General features: G+C 43.3%; 1 protein-coding gene across 2 annotated transcripts in view; it reads left to right on the top strand.

Annotated features, from left to right (window-relative positions):
- The window catches only part of asic1b (acid-sensing (proton-gated) ion channel 1b), a 143,036-nt gene that overhangs the window by 118,138 nt on the left and 12,674 nt on the right, over nt 1-12,224 (top strand). For both annotated transcript variants that reach the window (XM_028406959.1, XM_028406958.1), the window contains 2 exons: nt 4,418-4,568; nt 9,006-9,133. In XM_028406959.1, the coding sequence (XP_028262760.1) occupies nt 4,418-4,568; nt 9,006-9,133 (279 nt within the window). The remainder of the gene's footprint in view (nt 1-4,417; nt 4,569-9,005; nt 9,134-12,224) is intronic.

The raw sequence follows: 12,224 nt of genomic DNA, 5'->3' as shown, positions 1-12,224 counted from the left end.
GCTGCCAGCTGCTGCTCTTTTACGCTCAGTCAACACTTCAGACAAGAAAAGTTGGCATGAGCGGCGTGAGCAAGCTGAAAAAGCAGACTGTGACAGGCAGTTTCTGCCATCTGTTGTCAGGAAAAAAAATGTCCCAAGCTTATCATTGTTCTCGAACTACATTTTATCACGGCCCCATCTTCGAGATCATTTTATGGCCCACCCCTAGCCTTCACCATCTATTGCCATGGAGCTGCAGGTGCTTACACTTCTCAGCCACTTTGACTTGACGGAAAATTGAGTTTCAAAGTTGTCCTTTGATGCTACAGTTGACAAAACACGTCCATTTAGTGGCTTAGTCCAACTCATCACAACAGCATCATCAAGATATATATGGAAGTCTCTAAGCACTAGAATTAGACCTTGTGTGGTCAGCTGTGTCATCACTCTCTACCAATTAAGACAAGAGAAAATGGAGGAGAAGCTTGGACAGATGGGGGAGGTTGGCCTAACATGTGTTTAAAAGGATGTATTTGAACCAAAATCTGACCATAAAAACAAAAATTAAGAGTGAAAAACAACACAACAACGAGATGGTTCCATATAAATATTGAGTCTCCTGGGTGACAGTAATCCTTTAATCACCCTCTCCTAAACCTTTTTATTGCATCTTAGTCACGGCCTTTGTACAACCTCACTCTGAAAGGATGTTGCATTACCTGCTGTATTATAACGTGAGATTATTGGTTTCTCATCTGCTCCTGTTTGATTAGCATGACAGCTCCATAACAACCTTCTAAATAGGCCCTGAGGTGAGATTTGATAAGCTTGTTTAGTCTTTGTGGAGGCTAGTGTAGAAGTGTGGACTCAGATCTGTAGTTTATGACACAAAGCAGTAGTGGATACACCAGAAGAAGGTAAACAGTCGATTGTCTCCTCATCCTTTAGCGTATTTGTCTCAAGGATGTCTGCGGACAGTGTTTTCACCTGCTCCGGCTCTCCCTCTTATAGGTGTGTGTGTGTGTGTGTTTATGTCGCATACCATATTCCATATTTGCACTGCGCGGTGATCTTGAAATCAATGGAGAGGAGGGGAAAGTGGCTCTCTGGCAACTTTAGGGAACAGCTTGTGCATCCTTGTCACATTGTCATGTGAAGGATAGCCGAGGGCCACCTCAACAGTCTCAGGCTGTCTGTCTGTGAATTATTTATCCAAGAAAAAAGACAGTGACATTTCTACACCCTGCGAGAACAAGACGGCTTGATGTCTCTCTCAGTATTAATCCACTCATAGGTGGGCATCATTTAAATATTGATTTTCTGCATGACGTTAAGAAGATGCTCCCATTTCAAATGGGCGATGCAGGATTTCACTCCTGCAGGTAAAGCTGCTAAGGCATCATAGATATTTTTAATGCTGAATGCATCGCAGCTATAAGGTTAAAAGCTGAATGTTCCAAATATTTACAATGCAGAGCCATTGTGTCCAGCCCTTTACTTCAGCCAGAATGAATTACCTTGAAGGGTTTCTTCTATTTTTTTGAATATTATTAGCTCTTTTTTTGGGAGGGGGCCTCGGGCATCCAAAAACGAAGCACAGCTTGTGCTAGATTTTTAAGATGTGCTCGACAAAATGTCACACGGATAGGCGGGTGGATGGGATTGTTTGGCAGGCATGTTGAGACAGACCTCAGAGCTACACAACACAATGAAGATCCTCCTGACTCCCCAAGGTCACCAGCAGCACCCACTGCTGCTAATGCTGCTGCTGCTGCTGTGGCTCATCTCTCAATGCACAATCTCCTGGTTACCACAGCAACTCCACATTACCAACACATACACCCAGATGGCAAGCAAGGGCGTCTGAACGCAAGTACTGTACACACACTTCTCCCGTAGAATCATCAATGTGTGTGTGTGTGTGTGTGTGTGCGCTCACAGATGCCGTCACTGTAACAATCCTGTCTTGTTTTCTGGAAATGCTTGTTTTGCCTCCTTCTATTCAAACTTATCTTTCTAAGAACATCAAAAAAGATCCGTCTTCGTGAGCTTCACTGGGAAAATATTAGAAGAAAATTGAGCTAAAAAAAGTGTTTTTAAAAGTCTCACACAAACCACAAAGATTTTTCTTTATTGTTATTGTCAGATATTCTGCGTCTGCTGGAGGTGGTGCTGTGGTTTTTGTCAGAACCCATCGCCTTTATATTTCAAAGAATAATGATAGGCTGTGATCAGATTATGGGCAGAGGCAACATCCAGGATGGAGATGGATTTCATGGGTATTTTTTTTTTATATATTGATGTTTGTATTCTGCTCTGGAGTCCCTGCACATAAGCCGGTGTGGCAGGCTCTGCCTTTCACTCAGTTTTGCCACGTATGCTCTTAAAAGGTCACATCTCATATTGTGTCCAGCTATCAGAAGACTTTTTATTACGTTTCGCTGCTTTGTGACTTAAAAGCTTCTATATAACCACCACGCCTTGGGAGGTAATCCATCGTGATTCCAGCTCCCATTCTTTGTCCACACACACACACACACACACACACACACGTCGCTGAGCAGGATTCACATTATGCTAACTTTTACTTGGTGAGACGTGGCTGCCATTTTTTTTCTTTCTTGTGCTGCTCCTGCTCCGTGCATCTGGTGTTTGTGACATTTGAGTAATTTGTCATGAAGCGCTAATGTGTGACTCACAAGTCATCCATGTAATAAACGCCTCCTTCTGTGTTCCCGAGGTCTTCACAATACATTCAGCTGTGACATTTTTAGGCAAAAAGCAAAAGGAAAAAAAAAAGAAAGCTTTTTGTAAAAATCTTGTGATGCAGTTATTTGTATCTTCCACTGAATCCTTATCTCAGCTGTATGTATGAGAGGACAAAGACTTATGTCCTGTTTTGTGTTGCTTCTTCTCTGCAGAGCCCTCTGCTACTTCCTTTCACTGCTTCCTTGCATGAATGTCAAAACGTTGAAGGTTAATAATAAGTTAATTGTGAGCTATTCCGTGCTTTGATACAGGGCTTGACCATGGAATCGAGCAACATTTTATTTTGGATCCTCGCCATGGCTTTCCATTTCCTAATGTTTATGATTCAATTACATGTCCATTAGTTCACTGGCAATCATGTTTTGCCAATAGGTCACAGATTGCTGCTCCTGTAGAGGGCTACTGCAGAGAATGTGCCTGCACCGCTCCCAGCCTGCAGGTCGAGAAAAAGTTCATCTCATGTTCATTGAGCTCCAAGATGCAATCTGCACATGTGTGTTGTAGGAAATAAAATGGAACTGGGGCATTTTGAGCTTCCTTTCTTACTTCTTCAAAAGAAAAAGAATTCTCAGTGATATTGATTGCTCAATAATTCAGTCAATTCCATGCAAATATTCTACTTTTTGGCGCTATCCTTGTGTATTATATTGGATATTTTAGATGTTCAAGCTTTTATTTTGCCTTTAAAATGAGCTGAAAACTCAGATATTTATGTCTCATATTAATTTCAGAAAACCTGTCTCATGCATTTTTCAACATAGTTCCCTCCTGCATTTGCATACTGTTGACGTGCTGGGAGGAGGAGGAGGATGCTGAATCCAGTCAATAAAGCAGGTGTTGGATGACTTGAAATCCAATGCTCCTATTTCTGCCATTAAATGGCTGTTATGAGGTGTTATCACACCCACACATAAGGCTTAATCACTCATTAGTGACTGAAGAACTGCTAACAAGCCGTCTGTTTCTGTTTGGAGGGAGGAAGTGCTGAAACATACTACAGTACTCACTGGTTCTTTCTTTGCGTTCACTTCCTTTAACTCTTTGGTGAGGTTGAGGAAAAGATCACAGTTTGGGTTAAAACTCACCCACTGAGCTGTTACTTTTCCATTGATTTAGTTACCACGGTGATTTTGTTTTTTTTGTTGATGTAGTCTGTGCAACTTTTCCACTCTCATTATAATAGATGTTAATGCCACTGACAGAGCTGCACAGCTCCACCCCTTCTTCACACCCTTCCCATAACATATGGGTTAATTAATCATGTCTCTACTTTGATTATTGTTCCATATTGGAACAGAGATCTGCATCATCTCTAAAATAAGACCTGATTTGCAGGATATTCTTTGATGCCAGCCCTCCATTGTTGCACGCATGAGACTCCTCAGGCAGAGGATATCCTGCTCTAAAATAAAAGTCTTGTCATACTTAGCCGAGCACACACTGTATCACGCTGTGCTGAGAGGGGTGAAGCCTCATTTTGTCAACAGGATCTCATCTGACAGTGTAACAAGAACAGGTTACAGCAGGTGCTTTTCCCCTGTTTGCTGTTTCCTGAGTGAACTCGAGGCGCTGGAAGTTTATTTCACGGTCAGATATGTAGAGTCAGGGCCGAGGTGATGTGGCTGGTTATCACTAAACTCCCCTCTCTCTCTCTCTCTCTGTATTTCAGATATTCACTCGCTATGGGAAGTGCTACACGTTTAATTCGGGCCAAGATGGACGACCGCTGCTGGTGACGATGAAGGGTGGGATGGGAAACGGCCTGGAGCTGATGTTGGACATCCAGCAGGATGAATACCTGCCTGTTTGGGGAGAGACTGGTAAAAAAAAAATACCTTTTACCTGTATCAGACTGGACTTCAGCTTTAGTGAATATATAGTTCCCCTTAAGTGAGGAGTTAAATTAAAATTAATTAATCACCAAAGCAGCTGGTTATTTTCAGAGAAACACCATGGATTCCCCTCTAATCCCCAAGATAGAGCCTGGATGAGTCTTTATTGTGCTGACTGTAAGCTCCTTTGATGTAATTGTAAAAACTTAAATCCTTTTTTTACAAAGAACTGGTGTATACTGCAGGCCAGAATGGATGTGTGTGTGTGTGTGTGTGTGTGTTTTGAACTAGAAAAGTGAAACGCTGACTCAGAAATGCCTCCAAACGTTTGTTAGTTATCACCCGAGAAAAATACACTCTAATCACATCAAGTGCACCTGGAGATATTATCAACCAGTCTGTATGAAGACGGGCAAGTATAGATTGGGGAAAAAATTGATTTCATTGTCATGTAATTGTATCACTTCAAGTCAGGTGGCTTCAAGGCAACATGAATCAAATGAGAGCGCCGCCACTTGCTAGATAAAAAAATAAATAAATAAATAAACCAATGGCGGCTCCACCGTTCAGGGTTGACCCCCTCATCAGTAGAGTTGAGGCTCCGCTGTGCTCCTTCAGGAGGTGGGGCCTTAAAACTGTGATTTAAATGCAGCTGCATATGCTGCTGTGTGTTTGTATTAATATTTCATAGGCGGTGGGAGCTTAACATAAAGGGGAGTGTTCACAGCGTCATCATGAAGCAGAAAGAAAGCTGTGGTCTGTACTGTAATGTTTAAGGATAAAGAAGTGTCTACTCCAATCCTAAATGATTTAATTATATTAATATTACATGCTCTTTATGTAAGGATGTTTAATTATTGACGAGTAGCACAAGAGGGATGTTAAAACCAGGAAAAAAGGTGTAGTATCCACAACACATAAGGAGGGATCCATTTCATATTTCATCATGTATTGCGTATTGTGTTTTTCTAAAGACCTGATGCTCCTCCGGTGGGTGCAGATTGGCCATTGATTAGTCCTCCTGGTTTAACATCATGTGTTCCCTCTTCGTTTAATTGGATGGAAGCATTTAAGTGCATACTGTGCCAGCTCAAACACCTGGGGCTTCATTTATCAACGCGGAGAACATTATTGAAGCTGGCATTCATCATACTATACATAGACATATCCCCAGTGATCAATCTGGCTTTACATTTGGGGCAGTGGTAGTACTCTGAAAGGGGCAAACCCAGAGAACAGGCTGAGGCTGGTTTGCTGAATGACGGCCATCACCACTGTGGACATGTGGACTCTCTGATGGTGCTGACTTTTAGTCTTCAGTTACCATAACTCCACAAAAGAAGAACAACTTCAAACTGTCTGCACATGAATGCATTACACACACACGGGGACCAATGACCACACTGGCCTTTCCAATAGGAGCTACTCTGGTTCATTGTAGGAGACTTAAGCACATCTTGCAGGTAGTACATGACGTACTGAGCCGCCGGTGCCACTGCCAGCTACTGTACTTTTATAATTGATAATGTGATACATTTATTTGTAATTTTTTTTATACAAATGGAAATTCACATCACAGGAAAAATTGTAATTATACCTGAACACTGCTAGGGAAACCCCAAAACTGCACATAAACAGTCGATATTCACGTTCAGATGTGTTCAGAGTGTCATAGGAGGAAACAGAAACATAACATAACATATAAAGCAACAAAACCAAGTGGCTCTGCTTCTGAAAACAAAGGGAGCTCAGAGGAAGAGATCAAGTGTTGTCTGTCCATCAGATCATGCTTCACCGTTGGGTAAAGAAACAACTTTCAGACGCGAAGCATCAGACGCGAGCTTCAAAAACTGAACACAGGACAGAATAACCGGCTGACACTCACAGCAGCACGATGGATGCATCAGGATACATTTAGTTCATAGACCATTAGGATCAGTGAGTATGCATATAGAGGGAGATGCAGCCAGTGTGGAGGTGATGGTGGGAAGTTGGTGTGCTGAGGACAGAGGACAGTTTCTAATCAGTAATCTGACTGTAAATGTATATGTAGCTGCACTTGTATTGAAGACATTGTTTAGCTGATGAAGAGGAGGTGAAGAAAATCAGCCACAAGATGTTTTAAGTGGATTTGTCAGCAGAATCAAGACAGACCCTCCAGAGTCCTGACCCAAATCCCACAGAACACGGTCGTCAGGCTGATCTGTCAGTTAAAGGATGACAAACTGAACATGTTAACATTCATGCTACAAAACTAGATTACATTTAATTGTTTTTTTAATATGTAGCTAAAGGGGCAGTTCACATTTCCCCTGCGGCTCAAAATGCTCTTTATCCCTCTGGATTTGATGTGAGCTGCAGATTTCTGCCTTCTCTCCAGTATAATTCAACTAAATTACACTTTAGGAGCCATTTTCTTCCAAACTACACCCAACAACTGTAACACAAGGACACAGACACAAAGACATTTCAGCATGGAGCTTTGTTGGGGTTGACTTGCCCCCAGAGGCCGCAGTGGGAACTGCAGTTTTTGACACATTTCACAGCCCTTCAGGAGCTTCTGCTCTGTGACGACCCGGCTGTGTGTAAGCATTAAAGGTAGGGTAGGAGATTTCATTCTGATGCACTTTTTGTTAAATTAGTGTAACTTCTCTTTACAATCCGATAGCAACCAATTAGTTCGGCAGTTTCGTGTTAAAACGAAGAATATGAATCATCTGTGGAAGCTATAAAACACTAAAAACATCAGCCAATCCTCCGGGTGGACCCTGCGTGGAGTATTGGCTGGTTGTCACTCTCTTCCTGCTCTGCGTGCACCAGAGAGGTACGTGCATGATGGCCGAAGTCACAGCTCGTCTTCAGGTATTGTGCGTCCATGTGATTGGAGGCGTGGCTTCGAGGTGAGCTCCGAGAGAAAGGGCCGTGTGTTTACTTTGGAAATCTGGCTGACTCTCACTGAGTTTTCAAAATCTCCTACCCTACCTTTAATGCAGTGACACATTTCTTGGGTGTTTGGCATAAAATAACTCGCACTAACGTCTGTGGATCTTGTTGAGTAACCAGGGTGGTGCTCACAAGTCCAGACTGCTTAAAACACAGCATCTAAGGTGTTGTAACTTCAGGGTGTTCTGTCCCTTTACTTTAAGAGTCTGTCTTGTTTTTTAGGGTACTTATGCTCTGTCCCAGAATGCATCAGGTGAGAGGCAGGTTTAGGAGAACATGCAGCCTGTCATCTATGAGTACGCAGTGAAATCTGCAACCGAGCACAGCAGGATTAAATAAATCTGAAAATGTGTTTGTTGGCAGCTGCGAAAGTAATTTTTCATACTTATAACTGACAAGGTGAGAATTTTATTGTCAGCCGCTCCTGATTATATCGACATCTACTGCTGAGAAAATCCTCTGTGTAATTGTTGCACAGCTGAAATGATTTCAGCAGAAAAGGCAGGCGGTGAAAACGTTTCGAAGCCACTGAACGTGCCTGTGTGGTGTCAGATCTGGTTAATTTTTCATTCTATTCTGAAGTTCATTCCAAATATCATTATTCTAATTGAATGAGGGTGACAGATGGTTATGACTTATAGATGACATGCACTTTTGTGAGAAGGAGCTTGAGCATTACTTACAGTATGTATATGTGCCGCTCCAAGCCTCGGAGCATTTGTCTTGGCAGGCGGCAGCAGTAAAAAGCTTCGTACGCGGTCTCAGAAGAGCGATGTGTAACAGTTAAAGTCTGTCGCTTGTTGTCGAAGCTCTGCCGCTGAACTCCAGCCACATCTCTAAGCTCTTTAATTGAAAATAGAAAAAAAAGGTACTGGCACTTAGAAGATGATACTGGCAGACAACAAGGGAGGAAACAGACATCCTGCGTTATCCCCGAGTCAGCACTCAAAAGGAGCGAAATCTCCTGGATCCAACCTGACGCCCCTACGATAAGCACTTCCAGGCCTCTGCAAATGTTATAGAAGCGTGTTTATGTTTGCATCACCGTGTCATTGTGATGTTCTCCTGATCTCTGTATCAGAGTCACCATCTGCTTCATTTAAACTCTATACAGCTGCAGCAAAGGAAGCTGTCAGCTGCATCGATTTCCCTTTTATCTTCATCATCATTTATTTATTCATTCATCCATTCCCTCTGTGTGCTAAATCAGATTCCTATGGGGCATGTATTGTCATCGGGGTGTTTAGGAGGTCCATCACTTTTATCCCTTCACTCCTCATTCCAGCTTTTATTAACTGCACCACGGTGTGTTAGTCGTCCATGGGAGAGCACAGGTGTAGCTCGGTCCAGCTCCAATCAGGCTTTATTGCTGTTATTTATCTCTTTGTCTTTTCACCGGCTAGTTAGGAGCCTGTGGACCAGTGTTTTACAGACAGATTATCATTCATGTTGTAAATGTCATAACCTCTTCTTGTCCAACAGACGAGACCTCGTTTGAAGCGGGGATCAAAGTTCAGATCCACACCCAGGACGAGCCGCCGTTCATTGACCAGCTGGGCTTCGGAGTGGCGCCGGGGTTTCAGACCTTCGTCTCCTGTCAGGAACAACGGGTACGTCTTAGAAAGTAGCATACCAGAGATACTGTCTATTTATTACAAACCTTTGCCGGGCTTTCAGTGCAGAGATTCAAATGTCTTCTGCTAGTAGTAGCCTCAAGCGAGGAGGAGGAGGAGCAGCAGGTCTCTCTGGTGGCCTTACTTCTGTCTGCCTGACTCCACAACCACAGGTTTCTTTTCTCATTTCCAAACTTGTAAATCCGTGTCTCAGATGAGGGGCCGTGGATGTAGTCTCCAAAAGTCAAGTGGAACTGAGCAACGTTAAATGAGATGTGCAGGCGATTTCTTCTGGAGGGCTGTACGGAGTAAAATCCTCAAACCCAGAAATGCATTAGTATTTTACCACTGCCTGTTCCTCTTTTCCCATAATGGATTTTTTAAGTGTGTTCTTGGTTAGAAGCCTGAAATAAGGTCTGGTTAACAAAAGATTTTTTTTTATTCTACAACAAAAAAATGTCAGTCAGAACTGCACTGGTGTGTTCTAAAGCTCTTGTGTTGGAGTCCTGTGTGGTTGTTCTTTACACTCCTGACGGTCATTTTAAGCTTTAATATCATTAACCCTTCTTCTGGAAAATGATGTGACCCCTGTGACCCCCCCGCCATCAGTGACCAGGGAGAAGGTGTTGTTCTTCTGCTGCATTTTAAGCAGGAACAGAACCAGCCTTGTTGCTCTGCTTTGCTGCAGTCTGCCCCCCCCCCCCCCCCCCCCCCCCCCGAATTCAGGCGCAGCTGGAGACTTCAGTCCCAGCTGACGCTGTTCATTTACTTTTCTTTGTGCAGCCCCCCAAAGGTTTTATGCAACTCCTCGAAACTTTTTCTGTTGCCACATGCCTTCACAGTGGAGGCCGAGCTACGCCTCCTCCATCACCTCCTCTAATGTACTGCAGCAGTAGTAGTGGCCCAAGCCGTCATCAGGGATGCATCTTTAGATCATTGGGGTTGTTATGTGTGTAGTAACATCAGACGCCCTGCACAGCCCAGGTGACCCCGCTGTGGGAGGAGGAGGCGGGAGGTTGATCAAACCTTGGCCTGTGTCCCAGAGTAGCACACTCACACTCTGCTGCTCACTCCTCTTGATCCACAACCATCTGGAGGATTTCTCTTTCCTCTCAGGCTCCCCTGATGTCTCTGTCCTTGTCTGACCCATCGCTCCCCGCAGACTGGGAGCTTAACTGAACCGTCCCCTCAGCCAGTCAGTATCTCAGGCATGTGAAATTTAAGCTCTTTGAGTTGTTTATCCGAATCAGTCTTCAGGTTCAACACTTTCGAGGCATATGTTACACATTTTAAATGTATTTTAAAGCACCAATTATATGAATATTGAATGTAGTATCATCAGAAAACTCACAGTCTTAATGTTCTTGGTCGTCAAGCGCACGGTGTTGTGACAACACAAACAAACGTGGTAGAGTGATGCTCAAGGTTTCCATGCTGCTATTCTTCTGTTAGACAAAGGACATTAAATAAATACATAATTTCTGCCTGGAAATCAATCCCGTGTTTCACAAAGGAGGAAAAAACAAGCCCATCAGTGAAGGACAGATGCTTTGTCATCTCTTTTAATATGACGGTGATGAATAGGCTGTTTTTTTACCACAACGCCATCAAACGCTAAAGTGCAGCTGTTGGAGTTCGCGGGGCCCTTAGGACACCTAATGGGGCCTTAACATAAATAAACTTTCCTCAGTCAGCTTCTTAGAGTCGGTCTCGTTCAGTGAAATGAAGTGTATGTAGGTTATTCCTCTGAATTGTAAGTAATTCTGTGGGTGCGATGGCGAGCATGCAGACAGGCCAATCATACTCTCTGGCCCCTAATATGCCACAGAACCATGCATAATGAATGGAGGAGAGGAGAAGGAGGAGGAGGAGGATTTGGGAGTGATCACAGTCCTTCCACATCCACACTAATACTGACTGTGCTCCAGTGTCGGCAGGCTGCAGCAGGATTTTGCATGCTGCCAATGTCGCTTCTGCAGGAGAGTGTCCTTCTTTGTTTTTCTCTGTGTCTCACTAGCTCCATTATTTTTCCTCCTTCTCAAACAGTCGTTGCAATTCTGGTCTTTAATATTATTCTCCACTTTGTGGAACTCTCTCGTTCTTTTTATTTATTTATTCCAGGCAGACTCACTCTTCATTAATCTAATGCAGTTAGCTCACATTCATTCAACTCCCTGCTTCAGCAGTTCTGTAGTGTAAAGCTGTCTGGGACTTTTTGGCCCGGCCTAGCTGTCACTCACTGTGCTCCCACAAAATAAAAATCTGCAGCATCCCCCCCCCCCTCTCTCTCTCTCTCTCTGCTTAACATAAAAAGTAAAAACTTCACAACGTCTTCATCCATCCTCCTACTTTGCTGCCCCTTTGAGTTTCCTGACTTTCTCTTTTTTCTACCTCTTGCCCGCTCTCTCACCCAGGAAATGAATGACATGATTTGGTTCCTTCTGGTTGTTGAGCAGCTAATGGCACACTAAAATGTTCGGAAATATTTTATGTCAGATTCACTTTTAAGGGTCAACAAAATGGAAGTAACGTTGCTGCGCTGTGTTTTTTGGAGGACAAAATCAAAGTAGCAGCCGTTATGAAGTCATATAGCTCCTCTCTTATAGGTCTCATCCATGTGATGGGGTGCATACATACCAAGCAAGCACCTAATATTGATTATCACATTCTGCTAAGCCTGATGGCTTTTATGCTCTCTTCGACTTTGGGGGGGGGAAACGTCCTTGATGTGAAAATAAGCAGAGGGATCATTACAGATAGAGTCAGCTGATTAGATTTTAGTCAGGACTATGTGGTGGTCTTCAGTGTGTGCCGTGCTTGAATCCTGTATGTTTGGGTTATTAGTAACCAGATCTGCCACATGAGCGATTACACGTCAGTACAAATTGTAAAATATAGGTCCCTAATTCAGAACAGTGGCCTTTAATTTATTGCTGTGTGAGCACTCAGTGATGCACTGGACGAGCTGATGAGGTGGAAACCCTCCTTCATTCAATGCATCAGAGTTTGCCCTGTTATTTAAGGGGACTGAATGTAAATGAGCACTGGTAATGTTGTATTTTATTTGCATGAGTCAAGGTTGGGAAAA

This window comes from Parambassis ranga, chromosome 5 (genome assembly GCF_900634625.1).
Source record: "Parambassis ranga chromosome 5, fParRan2.1, whole genome shotgun sequence".
NCBI lineage: Eukaryota > Metazoa > Chordata > Actinopteri > Ambassidae > Parambassis > Parambassis ranga.
Note: the sequence above shows the minus strand (reverse complement) of the source record. Positions and strands in the feature narration are given on the sequence as shown.